Genomic DNA, 22,529 nt, shown 5'->3' with positions numbered 1-22,529 from the left:
CTGTGCATGTTTCCATTGGTGGTGAAGGACTGTCCACATACTGAACATTTGTAAGGCCTTTCACCTGAGTGCACCAGCATGTGGCGATCAAGGGAGCTCGCTGAGCTCAGAGACTTTCCACAGATGCTGCAGGAATGGTCTGTCCCTCCAGTGTCAGTGTTATGCTAGAGAAAGCAACGATTTTTTTTTTTCATTGAATGTCCCTTCTGAAGTGCCAGTAAAATATTAGTGAGAACTTTAAACATCTTAAAAGCAGCTTTAAAGAGCCACTCGGCACAACACCTTACATTAAGGTGTGCCCTGTATATACCTCTCCTCCCCACCCTCCCCCCTCAACTCCACCCCCACCCTTCATTTTTATCTCCTTAATCCACCAGCACAAGTAGCTGTTTCATACAGCCTGCAATGACTGCCACATGCAGCATTTCTGCTAGGTGTGCAGCAGAAGGGAATAGAAAGGTATCCAGCAACAACCCATCAGACAAAGGGTACCTTGAGATACTTTAAGCTGTGCAGTGGTTTGAGGTTGGGTGAGTGGTAAGGGGGAAACAGAAGGAGGATGTAATTACGAACTTCATGGCAGAAGAAAGACACTTAAAAACAAATACTCATTAAAGATATTAATTTGAAACTGACTGCGTAGTAAGAAAACAGAAGTAAACAGCTTCTGAATTTACATGCTGACTTCTATGGTGGTAAGAATGCATTACAGGGTCAAAATATAGCCATTAGCTACTGTGCTATATGTACCACTCTTGCTCTCTCACATTCAGAAACTTGGAGATTTCTTCACATACCAAAAAAACCCAAAAACCACCAACCAAAAAAAAAACCACCCAAAAATCCAGGAGAGTAAGGAAAAAAAAGGTAACGGTTAGAATACAGGAGGGAAAACTGAAGTAATAAGTATCTAGTGGACTCACAGTGGTGAACCACAACCCTAGCATCCAAAGCAGAACCTTCTGACACAGAAAAGGCCAAACTTCCTTATAAAGTATGCATATATTTCAAGAGAAGCAAGAAGAGGCCTGTAGCTGACAAAGAAGTGCATCATCTATTTTAAAAAGTGTATTTTTAATTCTGCCTCCTAAAATTGCTATACTCTGTGAAGGACTGGTAGGTGGTTCTATACTGAGAAGATTTAAAAATTATGTCTTCCTGCTCATTAATTTGCATGACAAGTAAAGGGATCTGTACTCAAACAGGATAAGAAAACAGGACTTATGCCTCATGATGGAAGTGTTTTTCTAGATCCTTGGGACACCTTAAGCTATGCAGAACAGGACATATGTCCTTGTTAGAGCCACTGCAGAAGGGGAGTGTTGGGGAAGGAAGGGAGGAAGATTACCCACCTCAGGGTTGGGTTCACATTTTTTTTTAAAGAAGAATACAGGGGGAAGGCTAAAATAAAAGCAAAACAATTGAATAAAGTTATAATGAAGCATTTCTGGTTTGCACATGGAAATATTTTTCACCATTGCAAAATGAACGCTGGCAAACCAGACACTCTTAGAAGTAAAAAATCAAGAGGTAGTACTCCACATACCTGACGAATGTGCATAGTTAGCTGGTGCTGTGTAGTGCAAATCTTTTCACACAGAGGACAGGTATAGGAAGACTTCTCTTCTTTTGTTTCCTGTGAACAAAACAAAACAAAATAATCAGAAGGAATATCAATATAGAAGAACTCAAAAGTTGTTACTACTGGGGATGGAAAAAACACAATCCATCCTAAGTACAAAAGGCCACTGCTAACAGAACAACTTGCAGGTATACATTTATCAGCCTGATAGGTCCCTCAGGGAAGTTTCAGAAACTTCTGAATTTATAAAGAGGGGCCATTTCAACTACTGCAGAAGTACAGCAGCTGTTTTAACAGCACACGGATACTCAGCAGTAGCAGTTTAGGACAGGAAGCGAAGGCAATTATTGCGACCAGCTCAAACTGTCAAGAGGAATTTAGGTGAGCAGAAAGTAATTACTGGAACACCACTGAAATACGTGGGCAAATGCCGCTAATCTTCCCAAAAGATCTTTAACAAGCGCAAGTCGTCAGGACTTCAGGTTTTTTACCCCATCTTGATGGCAAGGCACTAGCTTGGCGCTCTTTTCTAGGGGCTGTATGTTCTGCTCCATGGCTGACTCAGAAGGAAGAGCAGCATTTACTGAATCACCAACCCATTTCCCTTAGCATCCTGTGTTTCTCCTGGAAGCATCCCATCCAGGCACACTGGCCAGGCCCAACCCTTCTGAAGCTTGCAAGATCTGATGAGATCATAGCGAGAAAGAGGTGACAATGCAGGAGTGTACGTGACTCAAAAAGAACACATTATGAACCCGGTTATTCTCCACCCAGGTGAGAATCAGGAGTAGCCGTGGTCAAACCATGAGTACAAACAATTAAGCCGACCAGAGAGCTCAGCCTGATTTAAGTATGCCCCTGAGACACTGAGCAAAGCCGCCACTCTTTCAGCCCAGGATGAAATGGCATTCTTGCAGGAACCAAAGGCGTTTGCCTGAATAGTGTGCAAGGATGGCTACTGCATGACATAAAGGGTATTTTCACCACCTGACTAAGAAACCCCAGCACGGCTTCTGCACCAATGCCTGTATGTTAAAAGGAAGATGATCTGGCACTGAAAATTAAACCTCATTTTTCTGTAGAATGATGCAAATCTTCACCAGCTAGATAGATCCACTGCCTGTTACCTACACTTCTGGTGACAAGAGAGTACAAAAACCATCTCTGCGTGACCGATAGGGAAGTGTAATATTTATGCCAAAAGGACATGTTCTACTGAACCCCTTTGCTGGTTATTTTAAGTATCATTAGTAAAACCAGGAAAACAAGCAAAAAAGAAAACCCATCCTCAGTAGCTCTTTAGTCAGGAGGGAGTTGATGGTTATCTGTGCATTTCTTCTCTCCACACAGTTCTCCCCCGTGGCTCTCCCAAAAGTCATCAACTGATTGTCAGACACAAGCATTTCTGGAGAACACTGAGAATGACTAACCGAAGCCTCTGTGACAAATTATCTGCAATGTTAGGAGGAAAGGTGCTGACACTGTGTTAGACAAAAGGTTTTTTAAGTCTCAGTAAAGGAATATCCCCTCCTAGATGATTTGGGGAACCATTCTGGAGAGTCCCCCATTAAAAATCTAACACTGTGTTTTCAAAAACCGGGCCATGATAATTTTCTATTAACTTCAGTGACCCGTGGATTTGGATGAAGAGCTACTTTCCCATTTTGCGTGAAGTAAAAACTTGTGACCTTACTTCTAAAAGTATCAGGACTGCAAGGATTAGGTTCTCTCACTCCTCCCTACTGTTTCTCTCGTACAACTTTTTCTAACTGTATTTCAGGGCTCTCTATTCTAAAGCTAATCACTGTAGGCCATGCATATGGGCCAAGGCCTAACATCCTATTTCACAAAACATTAGAAAGCAAGCAAACAAGGCTGCCGCTATGAAGTCTGAACACCCCAAGAAAATTAGAACACATAATCCCAGTGCCCCCCCCCCCTTTATATACAAACATACAATCCACATACAAGCATTCCATCCTACTTATACAACTTTAATTCTATGATATGCAACCTGTCTGTGGAGTAATGTTCAGCTCCAATTATACTGCAACCCTGTTAAAGTTGGCTCAGGACAGAGAACAAACACACTGTGCCGTGAGGAAAATGCCTGCAGCTGTGCTGACAGTTTAGATGGTGTTTAATCCCCAGGGTATTTCTGGGAAATTATCAACCTACTATTTTTTTTTTGCACACAGCCCCCCTTTAATGAGTGCTGCAGTTCTACATGATGCACTTGATTGTTTCAAAGCCTGCTTTCTAGACTGCCTGCTCTTCGAATCAACAAATTAACAGAAGATAGAGTAATTACTGGTTCACCTTGAAGCAAAGATCAGAAACACACTATAGCTCAGCCAGAGCTGATTAGTATTGAATCTGGGGTTTATTATTAACTAAAACCCAAACTTTCTCCAGTGGTCACACAGGGTACATGCTGCATACCATAACACAGCTCAAGCAAATCCAGGGTAGCTACAACAGGAATGCTGTTGATTGACCCAATCCAGACCAAAAAACATTAGCATCCCTACTGTAAAAGCACCCCCACTCACAAATTTAAAACATAGCACTCAGCTACCCCACCAGAGCCAGGCTGGTGAAAACACACTTCCTGAACTGTGAGATAAAATTAGCAGCTAATTTGTTAGCTACTCTGCCTTTAGTAAGTCAACCTGGCATGACTGCTCTGCATTTAACTGATGGCAAATGCTTCTGGAGTTGTGCATTAGGTCTATTTGTGTTTTCTCCAGCTCAAGAAACACCTTTGTCACACTTTATTTTCTCCAAGAGCAAAGCAAATGAGAAACTAAAATGGATGCTGGTTCATGTGAGAACGTGGTTATTAGACTATGGGCAGCCTAGAGCCAAGATAAAGTCAGCATTACAAAGAGAACCATAGACTTCGGGACAAAGGTCCAGGGCAAAATGTTTCGCTGCCAACTCATGGGAAACAGCAGTCAGACCCAGAAAACTAGCTAACTGTTATTATTCTTGAAATTATAATAAGGGGCACATTCTGACCAGAATCTGAGATCTGTGCACTGCTACACACTGAAACAATTCAGTGCTTTCATTCTGCTATGCTGAAAGTGGAAATTCACCATATTAGAGGTTACTAACCAGACTGATACCCACTTAATATTTCACATCTCACTTCTATATTCTCAGTAATGTAGCCATTTGCCCCTCTAGTGATAATTATCTTTCAGCCTAAAAACAAATAGGCTATTTACTATGTTTTCAATGTATTTGTTTATTTTTATGCTGTAAGAATCCCTCTTAATCCTGTCACATTTACTCTCGAGCTTCCTTTGATTCGATGCCCATCGAAATATCAGGTGGAATAAAGGTCACTAACGCTAATAAACTTCCCTGAAGCCAAACCACATGGTGTACCGACGGACAGCTGTGTAATAGCACTGCCACTGAGACTAGTCTTAACTTCAGTGCGTTACTTCACATGATGAAATCAAGGAACCAGGGCAGCCCTAAGTGGGAATATTGCAAATAAACCTTAAAGCCAGGTGCTAGACAATATGATCCCACAAACACTGTTGCCAGTATACTGCCCAGGCTCTTAATTTAAGAACATTCATTTACAGTTAATGGCTTCTGACTCCTTTCAAGCAAAAAAATCCAAGACAAGTCATAAGTCTCAACTGGGCAGCTACTCAGCAAGCTATTAATAAACTACTATAGGAACATCACATGAGTTATGCCTTTCAACCTTTCTGGTCCCTGTTACATCTTGATCATTTACAAATTCTCCATGCTTCACTACAAGCTCCAAAGCCAAACTGACACATGGTTTTGCAGTATTTCTTGCTGTTCTGCAGCACACTCATTGGTAGGGCTTGGCCCAGCAGGGCCAGAAAAACATGGATATATATAATCACAGCTTGAACTGATAGGACTCTCCTTTCACTTGTTTAGATCAATATTGCTATCAGTTGGTGCCATCAACTGGTAAATGGAAAAAACCTGATAAAAGCTACATATATTTGCTCTGCAAGATTTGTACAAAGCATTCTGCAATAGCTCTTCATGGTTTTATTAACAATGAAGTACGGGCACCTTACACCACACACATGTGAACTGAATGCCCTGATGGATGTTTCGTTCTAGCACCATCTTCAACCTTAAATCACTTGGATCTTCCCCAGGGACAGCTGCACACCTCATGAGGGGTCCCACAGAATGGCGAAGCCAAGCCCCATGCCACACTAATCTGCTCCTCTCTGAGCTATTTCTTTTCACCTAGTTTCATGAAATGAACTGCTGCCCCAACAGATTATGTGAATGCGAGAGCCTGGAAAAAGGATGCAGCAGGGAAGAAGTGGCAATTCTTAGGTGTCTTTGTCACTGCCATTGGCATCTGCTAGACCAGCTCGCCACTACATGACATTGGAGCTTGTGCTCCAATGTTCTACATGTGAATCCAAGCAATCAGACCCCTTCGAGTCCCAGTTTTCTAAAGTTATGTTCTGGAGAGCTACCATACATACACATAGAGGAGCAATGGCAGAGGCAAGAAATACCCACTGAGGAAAGAAAGGCAACACAATCAAAGAAACATGATTATGCCTTATCACTTCCCATGCAGATGCTTCTCTCCCCTTCATCCTCCCTGCATTTGGATTTATGTACCTGGTTCCTCCTGCCAATCCGATTTGGTGCAGGAGACTTTGAGGGGGATTTGATATTTTGAGAGTTCCCGCCATTTTCAGCAATCTTCCCCACATTCATCACTGCTGACATCATGGCGTCAATGGAGGACAAGTCAGCTCCGTCCAAACTGTTTGGTGAACTTGGTGATACCTTGTAGCTGTTTAAGCTTTCCAGCTGCTTCTCTGGAATTAAAAACAAAACACACATAGGAGTTGCTAGGCCATCTTAAAAAAAACCAAAACATAGTATTTTCAGCTGCCTGTAACTCGCATCACACTCTGCTGGATCATCATGCAGCACGGGCAACAACCCATAATAACCGGAGTCCTTGTAACTGGAAAAGTTTCTTATATTGGAACACATAGGACAAGGGGTACCTTTCTTCTCATAGGATGTTCACATTATATTAATTTTCAAGCTTAATTCAGTATGGGGCTTATAGAGTGATTTACCTTAAACTTTCTTGCTGTAAAATGGTATTATTCATGGCACCTTGTGATCACCATGAACTAGTAGAGCAGTACTGATGAATGCATGCTCTGGCAAGCACAATCATTCAAGCAAGCACGTGCTCTGAGTGGAAGTGCACTATCATGGCATTAGTAACACAGTGTAGGGTACTGGGTTCTCATTCTAGCATAGCTTAAGTGAGCTGTGTACAGAATAAGCTAAATTAGCAAAAATCCAACCAAAACAAAGCACCAAATCCCCCCAAATTCCTCTACTCCTACAGCTGGCATCTATGTAGATATTTTTTTCTTTTTGGTCTACCATATGTGTTACATCCACGATTAACGCCACAGCTAAAGCTGTTCAGATTCAGACTTCTCCATCACATTCTGCATGTAGCAGGAATGTGTCCATCTCAGATACCAAATTCAAAACGCACCTAAAATCTCATCTCTGGTTTCTCAACATAAAGACATGTCAAACACACAGCTAAGGCCTTCCACTTTCCTCTTTCCAAGTTTGGAAAGGAAAATGCTTTCAAATTAAACACTCCTTTCCCCCAAAAGAAGTCTCCCAAACAAACAGGAACACCCTGCAAGTCTATTGCTCTGTCACCTCTGGTGCAGAGCACAGAACCTTAATGCGTGTTGTGAGAAAGTCACTGTAACACAAGAGGATGTGAGGGTGAACAAGGAGGAACATGTTTGTTTGTGAACATTTGATCTCTGCATAATACTGTCTTTGGATGATGTCTGAGCATTATAAACAGGTGGTTTTTTGAGGCTAAGTAATGTGCTGCCAAGTTACTGGGAGCCAAGAGAATCTTAGTTTGGGACCCTGTAGTGGTAGTCGAGTATTTATGTGCCCATGCTTCTGCTCAACCTATTTTATTCTTTTCAGACAGATAAAGGTTAGGGATGGGGAAAGAAATGCATGCAGCGGTGCTTCTGCTCTATGTATCTTACGCTCTTCACACAGATAAGGGCTATGGATGGGTAAGAAATGCTTCCACAACCCTTCATCAATGCTCTAATTTAGAGTCACACTGAGCTAGCCAAACCAGTTACCTTCATTTTTATCCCCCAATTGACTGTGGCTCTCTTCTTGGTTGCCGGTCTCCTCACTTAGTGTAGTATGTATAGTAGCGTCTGGCTCTTCAGCCTCTTCTTCAGCAGCACCCTCTAGCACTATGTGAGGGAAAAGGGAAAAAGAGAAAGGGAGTAAGTTTTTCTGAAAGCCATTTTAGCAAAATAATACCACAGCCCTTTAGTTTGAGGGCTCCCCTGACTGGTATGTAGGTCTGACAACAGAAGCGCATAAACAGTGCCAGTGCAGTCCAATGCCCACTCACACAAGTGGCTGGGCACTGGGCTGGGAGATGCTGCTGCCTCTGCCAGCGGTGAAACCTGGGCAAATGAAGAGAGGAAACCCTTACTGGCTTGGTCCCCAGTTCAGCCAGCAAAAAAAGAGGAGGAAGGAGAGAAGACAGCAAGCTAGCGTATCACTGACGGTTGTGACATTTTGTTAGGAAGCTGGAAAAATATTCTGCAGCTAGAGAATGTAAGTAATTCAATTTAATACACACATTTCTCCCCCCTTCTCTTCTCGGAGGATTAACATTTACTCCATGAATTCATGGTGACCTTTTTCTTCCTTCTAGCAGTGGTGACATGACTACTGAGGTTTCTGGAAGCATTCGGCACATTCCTCACACCCATTGCCCAAGGTTTCCAGATGAGTTGAACACGTAAGCAACCATCATGTGTACCAACAGATTTTCTCCACACCCCTTTCTGAAACCACAAACTTATCATGCTATCTTTGGGGTTTCAGGAAGGATGCCTGCTCTGGCTGGAGAATGACAGGGCAGTTAAACATCATTTTTAGAGGTGACGGGGAATGATCGATGCATGAGAAAGAGAGGAGTTCTCCGCCCGTGGCACCCACAGTGATAGCCTCTGGAAAAGGTCATTTTTAATACAGAAAACTACTGATACATTTTTAATGGAGAAATACACCTTTATAACCTTACATGCAAAACTTCTATTTCTTTATGGAAATGAACACACTGTGGACATTTCATCACCTCAGGTTTACAAATCACATCCAGCAAACTTAATACAGGTTTTCCTTTTTTTCAGAAAGAAGAGACCATCAGCCTCAAACCATAGTTAACTCAGGAGGGTTTCTTCCGTCTAAAAAACATATTCTCATGCAAATCAGTCACGTAACACATCTTCAAATGCTGTTTGAACAGCATTTGCAAACAATAAGTGACTATGTTACCCCAACTACTGACATTTTAGAATGCACAAGAAAAGGCAGAAAAAAAGAAAGAGCCCAGCTTGTGTCAAGCAGTTCCTCATTTCACGCAATGCCAGACAAAGCAGCAGATTCAAGCTTCCTACGTTTGACTGCCGACCCTCCTAGGAGCAGCACACAGATGATTTGACATAGCGAGCCAATGCAGTCTAGAAACAAAACCTAGGACCCGACTAAGCCCAGTGCCTAAGGCTCTGGATAACATCAACTTATTAACAAACACTGTTTTCAATTTGTACCTTCAAAAACAGACAAAAAGAGTATTTTTATGCTATCCTGAACAACTCAACATAACTCTTCCCTAGTCATTTTTGTACTTTTCTGCTAAGAAAACACTAGTGGTCCCTGTGACACAGGGATTTCTTGATCCAAGGTGAGGCCAAGTACCCACTCTTCTGTATTTTCTCCAGTAATTATGGGAGCTGTTTATTTGTTTTTATTTTGTTTGTCCTTAACTGTTACAACTTTGCTGTCATTTTGCTTGGTTTTAAAAAAGGTCCATCTCATTCAGGAGCAACACAGTAATTTCTCTTCCCCTCCTTCCCCCCAATCTTTTTTTAACTACTTACGTGGTAGCTGACTTAATTTTGAATAGAATAAGCACAAGAGTTATTTTTGAGACTGACCTAAATCTTTGCTAAAAGTTGCTTGCTGTATCTGCTTAGTACCACCAAAAATAAGGACTAGTTAAGTTATTTGGAGGGATTTCTGTTAGAACGATGCAAATAAGTGCTTTAGTCCTTAAAAAAACCCTACCAAAAAACCCAACTATTCCTTCCAAAGCAGACCTATTTATTTCTCTTTCAGTCAATACCTAGGACATTAATGTCACCGCTGATTCATCCTGGAAAAAGACAATTTATTGTGCAACTGCGAAGACTCCTGAGTTGGCCAAGATAACTTTAAAATAGCTGAGCAGCTTCCCAGAGAACTAGAGTCAGAATTCCTAGTGCTCTTAGCACCAGTGAAAATGGGGAATGTTCATCACAAAGAGAAAAGGCATGCACATATTAACAAACCTACTAACTGGTTTAGAAAACACCTGCCAGCTTGCTCCCTGTTCTTCTTTCAGGAGGAAAACTACATATTGTGCTATTACAGCCTTTCATAATTTCTAAGAATCAACAGGTTTTTTATTTCTGAATCTAAATATTTCTCTGCTAATGCGAAGAAAGATGTATAGTCACAGATCTTGTTTTTAAAACCATTTTCTGTACATTAAAAATTTCCTATTTTGGAAGCAGCTGAAAGATGGCAACTTAATTTCTGCAAACGTAGATATTATTGTTGCATGCTTTTATTTATATATGTATTTTCCACTCTCTTGCATGAAGCAAAAATGCACCACTGAAACAAAGACAACTGCATGAGCAGCACACACTGATTTCAGAAGCATAACTTTCTATTTGCAATAGGATATAGAAACAATAAGAATACTGGGCCAAATCACTCCTTCCTGTGGGAAAACCCATGGCAGAGCGCCTCTAGGCAGGAACATACTGAGAGACCTCTCTTGCAGCTTTTTTTTTTTTTCCCCTTTTTTTTTTTCTTTAAATAAATGCATCACTGAGGAAGGGAAGTTGTTTTTTTTCCACAGCACCTATGAAACTCAGGCAATCAGGCAGCAACCAGCACTGATGCCCTATGCCATGCTGCCTTCAGGACTGCAAGCCACCTCAGCTCACACCAAATGCCCCTGCTTGGAGGTCATGCTGATGGAACCTTCTTCCTCCCTCTTCTCAAAAGAAAACAAAGACCTCCAGGAAAGAGGACAAACAGGAAATAAGCTGGCAAACAGTGCAGCCTCAGGTTGCATTCAGCGTCGGACCAAAGCCTCTAGGAAAGAGGGAAGTGGTCACAAGCATTCAAGTCATCTTCTACTTTGAAGAAACCCCCCAGTGTCACAGTCATCCTCTGTGAAAAGGAGGAAAAGCACAGAGCAAGCAACAGAGCGAGAGCGCTAACACATGTCGGGGGACACACACCAAACAAAAGAACACAGCAGCCCCCTTTGCACGGCCACACCAAGAGACCTGGCTCCTCTGTAGGAACCTGTCGCCTCCACTTGATGATGTTGCTGAAACCACGAAACTGGCGCAACTTCAGTTCCACAGAGAAACCTGAGGGGCCTTTAGCTCCTGCTGCTGAGAGAGGCCCACACCTGATGCCTCACATAACCAGCTAATGGGAGCCACTGAGAAAGCAGAGAACTAAAAAAAAGAAAAAAGCCTTGTTGCTTCCCATTCAGTCTGTACAGGAAGACACTTGCTAGACCTATTTCCTCCTTTGGGATAAAGTGTGACTCCACTGTATGTTAAAGCTGAGCCTATCAACACTTACTTCCCCCCTTCACTTATGTGTATTTATCTGTATTTAATTTTCTTGTTTTAAGACCACTCTCAACAGTTACAGCTGCTTCTCCTTCTGGTGAAAAGCACCACGGATGAAGCAAAAAGGAGAACAAAGGCCACAGGGGAAGGAAGAAGAAAGGAGAAGAAATGATGAGTCTTCAGAGTCACAGTCACTTGACTTGCTGTCGAGAGGCGGCTACACCAGCACGGAGCAGCACATCCTGGCCCCTGGGAGCCAGTACAAGTCTCTGCTCCAGATTGCTCCACTGTCTTTGCACATGAGCTCTCCCTTTGGAATAGATAGGAAGAAAGGCACAATACAGGCGAGGAGGGGGAAAACCTGGTGTGCAGCACAAAGCTGCTCATTGTTCTGCCTTCTGAAAAAATCCACATTAATGTAAAAGTAGAAGCCATGCACTAATTGGGCCAGGGAAAGATTAACACTCTCAGCCAAATACTTTTATTGGTTTCATTAAACATGTCATAGTATGTAGTACAGAACACAGGGGGGAGGAGAAACAGGGGAAACAAATGACAGTTTTAGGAATGTGCACCCCCACGCACATGCATTTCAAACCACTTTTTCCCGTGAGGCTCAAACAGGAATCCTGAGCCTTCTTCATCATTTCCATCTTAGCCAATGCTATTAGTGTATTCAAGGCTTTCCCACTGTTTTTTTTTTTTCCAAGTGGTAGAAAAAAACCCCAAGGATTATTTAAATGAAGCCCAGAGGCCAGACCTTCCAGTATACAGAACTTCAAAGAGGGATATCACATTTGAATAAACAAAAGTTTACCGTTTACCCTTGAGATTATAATACCCAAGAATTGCTACACTGCCTGCTCCAAACGGTTTCTGATGTACTGGTCTCCTACTTCTGTACTTCTATACTTCCTGCTTCTACACAGAGGTACAGATTTTACTCCGAGAGCACATGGCGACATTCCCAAGCACAAATGGTCACTCCCACTCCAAGAGATGTGCACAATCACCCGCACTACATTTTGAACATGATTTTGCATCAAAGCTGGCAGGAAGGAAAGAGGGTGAAAAGGCATCATGTGGGAAGAAAAAAGGGTTAACGCTATTCAAAGCACTGCCTCAAGGCAAAGGAAAACCAAACAAAAAAAGTTTTCCCGACTGACCTTTTTAATACCAACTCTGCCCTTGCTACTGAAGTGTTGGTGCTGACTCGGCACCCCAGTGGTAGAGAATTATACTGGCAGCATCACCTCACTGTCACCACTGCTGGAGCACGAGTATAGAGCAGCCTATGAGGAAAGGAAGAGAAGCATAAAAAGAAAGTGGCACGGGAGCATGTGGTGGTTGTTCTTTCACTTAGCATTCTGTAAAAACTAAGAAGGTTACCCCAAAGGTTTCGAACTTGTACCTCTAACTAATGTTTTCCTCTAGGGAAAATCAAAACCAAACAAAACAAAGCCTAAAAGACAACAACCAAAAGGAGCAACTTCTCCTGAAGGATATTCTGTGAGCACCAGAAGACAGACTGCTCCTCTTGCTATGCACTCTCTGAGCTATTAGCGACACAACTGTTTTGACTGGGTTAGCACACCTATAATACTTTGCTTCCCAGAACAACCCTACAAATCCACAACACCTATATGCCTTTCCTCACCTAGCATGTACACAGACAGATACACCCAGACACAGAATAAGCAAGTGAAGCACATGGTCATGGCAATGCCTTAAAACTGAGCTAGGGACCACCTTCTGTTTTGGGGGCGGGGCAGTGGAAAAAGCACCAAACAAGAACAAGACAACCCTCGTATTTCCAGATTATTTTGTATACTGCTGCTACAACACCTGACAGTTAAGCTGAATTTTAAATATTTAAACACATTTACTTCTCCTGTTTTATTTCCTTGCATGTACGATGAGTTACACAGGTACATTCAGTTTTTAGGTAGGTTTTGAAAATCACCTCCTGATGACTTATAGATCACTAATGGTCCTCAGGATGCTCAGATAACCAACCGCATCTCTCCATAAAGCATACCAGAATTTGAACTTAGTTAATGCCTTAAGCAAAAGACAACACCGAATCACCCTCATATACACACCCTGGTATTACATTGATATAATACACTGAAAACAAGGATACTATACTAATCTAACAGTGAGATACCATACCAGGAAAGCAGGGGTTTCCTGAATGAAGTTCTCCTATATGGTCCGAATGGTTTACAGCAATGCACAGAGACACCAGGCAGCTTTAATATAAAATGCATCCATACCTATCTTCTTGTCCCAGTGCTCAGTTTGCTAACTTGAACAGGGTACCCATGCTTACTCCTTTCGCAAGCTCTGTGTGCTGTGGGAACTGCCCTCATGCAGGAGCTTGTGGTCTCACTAAGCTAAAAAGAAGAACAGAGGCACATGCTGCTCCAGCACCAAGAGCGAAAGCAAAACCCGATGGCCTCCAGGCTCCTAACAGGAAAGTCCAGGCCTCTGCCAGCTCGCTCATCAGGCACCTCAGAGAGTTTGATCCGAGCCTGCACTGAGCTCCCGATCAGCACTGCCATTCTCAGGGACGGCAGTGCCACACAGTGCAGTGCGTGGCACTGCAAGAGCTGCAATAACCTACGGCTGCATTTAGGCTCAACAGCTGCTGATGAATTTTGAGATTTTTCTAACGCCTTAGCCCTCCTCCCCCCCGACTAAAGAAGTATCTATGAGCTGTTCCTCATCCCTTGCTGTTTGTATCAGCTTGTGGGTGAGCACCTGGCCCTCCAGGAAGCCTTTGTCACCAAACTGCAGTCAGCTTCAAGAGCTTGTTCAAGCAAAAAGGATACTGAGATTTGAAGTCAGCTTAACAAACCTGGGGCCACAAGCACCGCTTTTAGACATGTAAAAAAAAATAAAGTCAGGGCAACAGCAGAGTAAAACAAGTGGCTCTAAGCAGACATCCCTCCACTCCTTCCCATATAGACAACTGCAAACTGCCCTCCATCCTCATCCTCGCCTGCCCGTGCAGCCATCAGGGGGCCGGTGGGGAGGGGGCCTGGCTCCCCCCAGCCACCAGGAACCACAGCGAGGCAGGGGGAACGCAGGACAAGCTGGGCCAAAGCTGGGCCTTGGGCCTTCCCCGGCACATCCCCTCCCCTGCGCCCTCCCCGCTGCTTGAGGAGGGACACAAAAGCAATACTGTCTGTCCTTATAAGCTCTGCTTTGCATGTGTTCAGGGAGCGGGGACAGCTGTGCGGACGGCTCACAGAGTTCCAGGAAGTCGATGTGTTTCTTGGCTTTGACTCCAGTTTACTTGCCTTAGATGAAGTGGCGACCCGAGAAAGTCCCTTCACGTTCCCCCCGGGCTGGCACCGGCCGCAGCGGGGCGGCGCTCCTTGGGACGCAGCCCGGGGTCTCTCCCCACACTGACCGGCCTTCCCCGGTCCGGCCGCCGCGTCTCTCTCACGGGCCAGGGCTGGCTCACATCCCACCAGGCAAGAGGACGGCCTTGGGATACGGCACAGGAGAGGATGGGAGCCTGGAGCAGAGGTCCTTCCCTCTGCAGGCGGGATGGAGGTGTCTTGTGAAGGCAAGAAGGGGTCAGGGGAGCGGCGTCGCACTGCCTGACAAAACCACCGCTGCCCACATGGCCCCGAAGGAGCTGAGGACAAGGAGAGAGAGAGTGGAGGGGCAGGGGGAAGCCGAAGTGAGGACCAGCAGGCACCCCTGTCGTGTGTGCCTCCCTGCCCGACAGGCCCAGGAAGGGGAAGCATGCCTGCCTGAGGGAGCCCCAGCGACTCCGGGACACAAAACCTCATCTGCTGCTGCTGCTGCCTCAGGCAAGCAAGAGGGGATGAGGGATGCAAAATGAGGAAACAATCTAAAACATAGCTCTGTGGGTTTGGTTTTGGTTTTTTTTTTTCCATTTTTCCTTTGCCCACCAAACCCAGTTAACTCAAAACCCTGGTGGGGTGGGGGAAGCTATAGGTTGATGTCCCATCACCTACATGGCTGAGCAAGCACTGTGCTGAGGGAATGAGATACTTGTCCAAGAGCCCAAAGGGCGAGCTAGACAGATTGCACTTGGGAGAGCCAGATGGAAAACATTTCTGAGTAACGGAGAATGTAACGGAGAATAAAAGCGACCTTCCCTCCAAACAGTCTGAATTACAGCACCCCCCAGCTCTGACTGAGAAGAGGCTGCAGGGACGTGGGATGGGCGAAGCAGGACGCTGGGTATTTGTGACGGAGATGCTGACATCCCCGACAATATATGGCCAGCCTAAACCACGGGATATCTTGTCCTTTTAAGGTGGGCCAAGAGCAAGCATCTGTGCAGCAGCACAGCCCCAGCCTGCCATCAATAGCCCCTGGTGTCACTGAAAAAAACAGGGACTCCTGTGCCATACCAACTGGCTATGCTGATGCCCAGGCACCCACCCTGCGAGGAGACAATCCATCTGGTTGTTCCTCTGCACAGCATCACGGAAACAAGAAGCAACAGTAGTAACAAGAGGAAGAAAAGACACAAAACCATGCGGCCGGGCTGCTCACTGGCAATTGGCGCCTGCAGCTGTTGGGGAGGGAGGGAGGACCTGTCCCCATCCCTGTCCCCATCCCCATCCGTTGTCCTGATGGCCAGCAGCTCAGTCAAGGGCAGCTTCGGACCCAAGACAAGGCAAAGATTTAAAGCAAATCTGTGGAAGGAGAAACAAGCAAATGTTTCACCCCCCCACGCTTGCTCTTCACACGTAGCCAGAGTCGTGTGTGCACAGCAGGACAGGTTCAGCAAGGATTAGAGAGGGAGGATGAATCACGCCAAGGAAGATACAGAAAATCTCCTGTGCTAGTGCCCTGCTTCTCGTGCGGTGCCCTGCTTGCGATCCCCTTCCTCCAGGATAGATTTAAAGAGACCATCACAGAGGGTCTGAATGCATGGGCAGTTTTGCAAAAAACATTCTGGAAACAGGGTAAGCTAAACCAGGAAAAGACTCTTTCCTCTCAGTGTAGCTATGTTGCACGTGGCATTTCGCCACTGTAACTGCATCCACATGCTAGCAAACTTCCTTGCACAGGCAAGCCCAAGGGGGAGAGCATTGGTTTGCGTACTGCAGAGCCCCAGTGCATCCCTTGCAGCCCGATCATGCTGTCTTTGCACCCTCTCTGCTTGGAGCACAATACCAGGTAGCACGCCAGAGCAAGATAACACAGTAAAATGATGCATGACATCAGAAAATGAAGAACAGAAATTACAGGGATTAAAACTCATTTCCTGGTGGTAGCATTGTCAACCATCACGATTTTATCACAAACCCTGTAAAAATCTGATGGTGTTACAGTACTGCATGAATATCTCTAACTTTTTTTTTTAGTCAAAGTTCTAGTTTTCTGGGTTGTGGAGAAAGAACAGAAATATTACATGCTCAGCAAAATACAAAAAGCAAACTGAAGTGAACAGATTAATTTTAAAGCCTCAAGATTTAAGGATAATTACTATCTCAGACGCTCAACCTGTAATTTCTTAACACAGAGGCACAGCAACACAGAGTGTACCTTCTTTACACAGCACATTTTGTACCCCGGAACATATACCTTCCAAAACTAAAATGGCTTTTTTCTTTCTTAAAGAGGGAAAAGAATTGCAACATCTCAGCACGTTTCTAACATTTTATTTAAAAGCCAACACAGCTGCAATTTAATGCTACTTAAAGATGAGAACCTCCACCAAACTATCCAACTTGTTTTAACCAGAAAGAGATTCAACATGCAAATATTTTGCAGAGAGAATGATTCAAGAGTTTGCAGCTCTTCTCGCTGTTCTTTTCCAGGGAGCATGACTTGCTGACAGGATTAACTACTGCCAGGCTCACGAAGCTGGGAGACAGCTGCCACATGGCAGCCATTTATTACAAAGCTCCACTCCTCTAAAGTTAGGAAAGAGGCAGACTATTTCATCTGTGTTATCAGCAGGGTTCCTCTGCTCCACAGGCTTTAGTGACTAGGCTTTTTCTAAACAAACACCTCCTTTTCTCCCCCACCTTGTTAACATCATTATCTTCCTGTCTTCTGTTTCTGGTCAGCACAGGAACTATTCCCCCTATCACACTCCCCAAACAACAACAACCAAAAAGTCTATCATCAAGAAATTTTAAAATGTTCAGAAACATGCATATCCCCAAAATAGATTTTTTAATTAGAGAGTTTTAGCTTGAAATTTAAAGAGGGGAAATCACATCCCACAGGGAGGAAAAAGAGATGTGCTGCAGCAAAGGGATTCAGAAGAGTGCTGTACAACCCTCACTCTCCCATCCACTCGAGGAGGCATTTGTCATGTCAGCCTCCAACTGCAGTATCTGAAGTGGCTACACAGCTTTTTCTTGAGCAAGATAACCTGTACCTGTCCTTCCTAGCTTGTACCTCCACACTAGGCAGACCCTGCGCAGACCCACAGGCCAAAGCCAACCCCTGCCCTGCACCACACGAGGCACAAAGAGGTGTCAAGCCTACAGTCTGCTAAGGACCAGGAACAGATATGCACCATCTACATCACCTCCATGTGATATTAAGCATAGATAACCATCGCCTGCCATTCTCCGGTTATTTTGGACCAGAATTAAGAGATACAAGCTAGCTGCTTAATTTTACCTGGGGTTATTCTAGATATATATTTGCCATAGATGCTAGAGTACCACAAATTGCTCAAAGCGAGGATTATTGCTTCCTCTATGTGAAGGGAGAACCCACCCTTGAGAAAAACACCTCCCTCCCATCACTGATGAACAAATTGCCACAGTCTTGTGAGCACACCCACTGGCTTGTAACAGCTGGGCAGGTAGCCTTCAGGGTTGTTTGTGGAGCTCTAAATTCTGAAATACAAGGTTTCTTTCTTGGTTTAGTTAGTTAAATTAATTGCAGCAGTAGATGGTGCTGGCAAGCCTCTCCAAGTTGAGATTCTCACAGGAAAGCCACTAGGAAAATTTTAAACAGCAATGCTATTTGCCAATGGTATTATTCAGTACAAGTTTTCTTTCTATTTTGAAGTACACACAGTGAAACTAACCTGTGGGAGGTGCTTCCTGCACACTGACAAAATGAAACAACATCTGTTAATTTTCATAGACTGCAACACGCGTGGCAAAAAAAGGGCACAGGGATCCAGTTCAACAATTTCTCACGGAATTCAAAAGTCCCTCGGCTTTATCAGATGAATATAAGAAGCCTTCTCAGAAATGATGTATCTCTACCTGACTTGAAAAAACAAGAAATGCATACACACACACACACACACACACACAAATCCCCCTTCATCCACAATCACATCCAGCTGCTGACCTTCCAAGTTCCTTGTAGTATACAGCCTTTGCTATGGGACTTTAAGAGCCTAGCAGGCGTTCCTAAAGGATTTTACAAAGTACACAGGCCCAGCCTTGTAAAAGCTCATGAGGTATCTATGGAGGTCACCGTGGAGCTTAGACAGTCTGCGAACAGCATAATCCACGTACTGGTGAGGTAAGGAATGACCAAAGTCGGGTGGATAGGCCTGAAGACTTCTGCAGCGACTGGCTCCTCCAACAATGCTGTAAACCCTGGAGGAAATGCCTGCTGATCTTCAAAGCCCTTCAGTAGGAACAGCCTTAAGTTTCCTGAACATGAGCATTCTGGTTGCAAGGCCACAATCCTCTTATGCACACAGAGAAAAATATAAAACCAAAGCAAACAAACAAACAGAAAAATCCACTAAGGTTAACAACTGCAAATAACCAGCGAGACTGACCCTCTACTCTGCAATGAGCTGTCGGATCCATCCAGCAAAGTTTTGATGCTCCTCGGCACAACAGCCACACGGATCAAGCAGCAGCTTACAATCTCTGCAGCTTTCCTTTTTCTATTCCAGGCAGTCCTCCACACGTGTAGACTCCTGGAACGCAATACTCAGTTGTTCGGACTAGGAGGGGATGCTACAGCCTGTAGCTGTACAAGGTGTCCACCGTAACTATTCCAAGACCATTGCAGTGCTCTGCACTGCCTGCAGAATTTTAGGTACAGCCTTCAGTCGCCTGACGGGCTGCACAGGCGACCATGAGTAAAGGGGAGTCTGGACACCTGCACAGTGCAAAGAATTGCAGGAAGTTTATTTCAGGAACGCTGGGGAAAGAAAAAAAAAAAGAACAGACAAAATTGTGAACAGGTTTCTTCAGTAAGTGAAGTTTCAAGTTGCTATTCCTCCAGCCAAAAACGTCTGCTGCTAGTCCAAAACCACCCTCCTCTTCCAAAAAAACAATTCCACCGCTAGTGCTTCACACATTGCCACCAAACAGATGACACAGACAATTCTTCCCACAATTCACGTATGAAAAGGGAAACTCATTTCCTTATGCTAACTCCCATTGACATATAATACACCAAAATGTTAGCCCGAAACAAACTAGTATGAATTATGGATAGGTTCAATCCAATTCTGGGTAAAGCAGTAGCTGCAGGTGTTCACCATAGAGAAAAACAGTAACAAGAAAAAAATCAATCAAGTGGCTTGTGCACCCACTTACTCCCACCCCACTTTCTGCAGTAGGACAGCAAGAGTTTGCCAGTGGAACCCTGACTAATCACTTTCACATATGCACACATGGTGAAGCAATACTGAAGGATTGTAGTCAGACCTATGATACTGAAATTCATACCTCTTTTGAGGAGTGATATTTCCCCATGAACATTTTCACAGTCATATATACATACACACCCACACAGCTCCTTTCTTTTAATTCCAAAAATGAAATCACCTTGCTTTACAGTTTTAAGCCAGTATATACTATGGCAATATATATATATATTTACATTAATCTTGCTGAGGTCAGAATCTACTCTATGACTAGAGGCAAGCAAGACCTAAAGTATTTCAAAAGAGCCACAGAAGAAAAAAGTAATCTGATATTATTCTTTGATTAAGTTATAACTCTTTAAAGGAACAATCTGTATCTCTACCCAATTGACAGACCCCATCCTCCAAACTTCATATACAAATGATGTTCAGTCAGAGCAAATGCAAAGGACAAAGAAAACCTCAACACCAGAACTCGTCCTTTCACTCAGACTCTGAATAGGAGGAGCTATTTTCCACCTGCAGTTTAGACACTACTGTTCTGTAATAAGTTTTATTTGCCTGATGGAGCTCAACCATTCAATATAAAGAGATACAAGTGAAGAATTCAAGAAATCGGTAGCCATCTCACCTGTTGAGCAGACAAGCATGTATTTGAATGAGTTAAAAGAAGAAACTGAAAGGAGAAAGCAAACAAACCCATCAGCTAAATAAATTATTCTTCGCTGTAGGGTGAAAAACTTTTCTTAATCTACCCACCCATTTCACACATGGTAATGTGCAACTATCACTCTACCAAAAATTAGAAGAGAGTCACCACCAGATTTGTTTCACTTGCTCCTTCCTCTAAACTTCAAACAGGGCTCCTGAAACTAGAAGATTTCGCCATCCCTCCCTACTGACAGCTGAAGACAGAAACTGGCCTTTGCCTCACCTGTTAGGGTCTGGCATGCCATGGAGGCTATGGAGGTAGGCACTTTCATAAACAGAAGTGACAGCAGCAACATCTTCAGCAGATTTCACACCGAACTTAAAATGCTATTCAACACTGGTTTGGCATAAAAAATATTAAAGCTGACAAGTTCAAAGGTTCCTCAGCAAATGTTCTTCTTTAAAACTTCCTAAAATCTCTGAACGTGGATAATTTCTGAAGTAACAAGGTCTTTAATAGAGCAGTAGGCAAGCTCTCCAAAAGGCGGGGCAATTTGGAGGGTTATCACACCTCTGGGGGAAGTCACAGGCTCTATCTTGGCAGTGTTTCATCCCTTCATATACCCAGGGGACTGATTAGTTCATGATAAGCAATTAGGCACCCTAGGGAGGACAGTTAACTGTCTTACCAAAACAAAAAGGAGGCACAAATGTAAGGTCTCACTAGATTAAAGAAACGCTATCTGAAGAACAGCAAATTTGTGTTTGTTCCCTTCTACTGGAACTAGCAAATATTACATTTTGCCTACATATGGCACACACAGACCTCAGAAATCCCAAATTTGAGCACGTACTTGCTGCTAAATTGGTAACAAATGCTCTGAAGCATTTTCTTTCCCAAGACACCAGTGCTGCGATGCAGGAAAAAAGGAGGAGGGATGGAGGGGAGGAATACAGTAAATAATTATTAGATGACTTGAAATAGCTATCTTATTCATTTAAATTCTCTTCCTCTTTGTTAAAATAATCCCAACCAAGGATCAGCTGCAGAAAGCAGGACCTGAAGAGGCTATTTACAGCTGAATGGTAGTTGCATTTCAGAATGAAGCCCCCAGTCAGCAGCAGTCCCATCATTTTACACCCTGCTCCTAAAAAAAGGTCTAGGAAGCTCCTGCCCGCTGTGAAGCTCGCGGAGAGGCACCTTTGCGTACCACAATCCTACCCATGTTAAACATTTATCTCTGATGTAGCAGAGGGACGAATTCACCTTTCGCCTGCCAACTGATGTAAAAGCTCCAACACACACCAGAGCTGTTTCTGACTTACATCAGGCCCAATGTATTTCAAAGTACTCCGATGTCTTAAAATATGAAGGAATGCTTTTCAATAAGGCGACCCCCTGTTCTTTTCTGTCCTTTTATCTTTTCTTAACAGTTTGCCATCCAGTGATAGGAGGGAACCCCAGCTGTATAGCCTGAGCTTTTATCTTCTGCTGACCATGCAACAACACAAAGCTCAGTGCTGGATTTCCTGCTGCTTGCCTAAAGGGGCTGTTCAGCTTGTTTAAATATTACTTGCCTTAGGAGCCTTGGAGTTGTGCCCAAGCACTGTACTGTATCTTCCCAGCATCCATTTCAGCATGTACTTTAAAGGTCTTTAGGTTCGATGTACTATGCTCTCCCTTGCTACAGGAGGAGCCTCATGCCTCTAGAAAAAAAAGAAAACCCACCCGACTCCTCCCTCTCTCCCCATTCCCCCCATTAATCCCTGTGCCTCATTCCGTTACACAGCTAACAGAAGCCCCTCTTCATCCCAAAAGCATGCAAATACATTTAGTCCAGTAAACCAAACCAATTACAACCAAGGGAAAAGACATTGTGGTATGAAAGGCTACAGCTAGGAAGAAATCAGATGCCGTGTATCATGTACAGCAAGCTATCAA

At 43.9% G+C, this 22,529-nt stretch overlaps 1 protein-coding gene across 11 annotated transcripts in view; it reads right to left on the bottom strand.

The window, feature by feature from the left end:
* RREB1 (ras responsive element binding protein 1) overlaps positions 1–22,529 on the bottom strand; it is a 126,034-nt gene that overhangs the window by 60,714 nt on the left and 42,791 nt on the right. For 6 of the 11 annotated variants that reach the window (XM_064443562.1, XM_064443561.1, XM_064443563.1 and 3 more), the window contains exons 2-5: positions 7,768–7,887; positions 6,230–6,432; positions 1,547–1,636; positions 1–164 (exon numbers count right to left, since the gene is read on the bottom strand). In XM_064443562.1, coding sequence (XP_064299632.1) covers positions 1–164; positions 1,547–1,636; positions 6,230–6,343 — 368 coding nt within the window. In that variant the 5' untranslated portion in view covers positions 6,344–6,432; positions 7,768–7,887. Of the gene's footprint in view, positions 165–1,546; positions 1,637–6,229; positions 6,433–7,767; positions 7,888–12,518; positions 12,734–18,842; positions 19,093–19,114; positions 19,486–22,529 lie in introns of those variants that run through there. The other 5 variants (XM_064443556.1, XM_064443554.1, XM_064443555.1 and 2 more) reach the window with 3 other exon arrangements.

Source organism: Phalacrocorax carbo, chromosome 2 (assembly GCF_963921805.1).
Source record: "Phalacrocorax carbo chromosome 2, bPhaCar2.1, whole genome shotgun sequence".
Classification (NCBI taxonomy): domain Eukaryota; kingdom Metazoa; phylum Chordata; class Aves; order Suliformes; family Phalacrocoracidae; genus Phalacrocorax; species Phalacrocorax carbo.
This window is presented reverse-complemented; position numbering and strand designations above follow the sequence as displayed.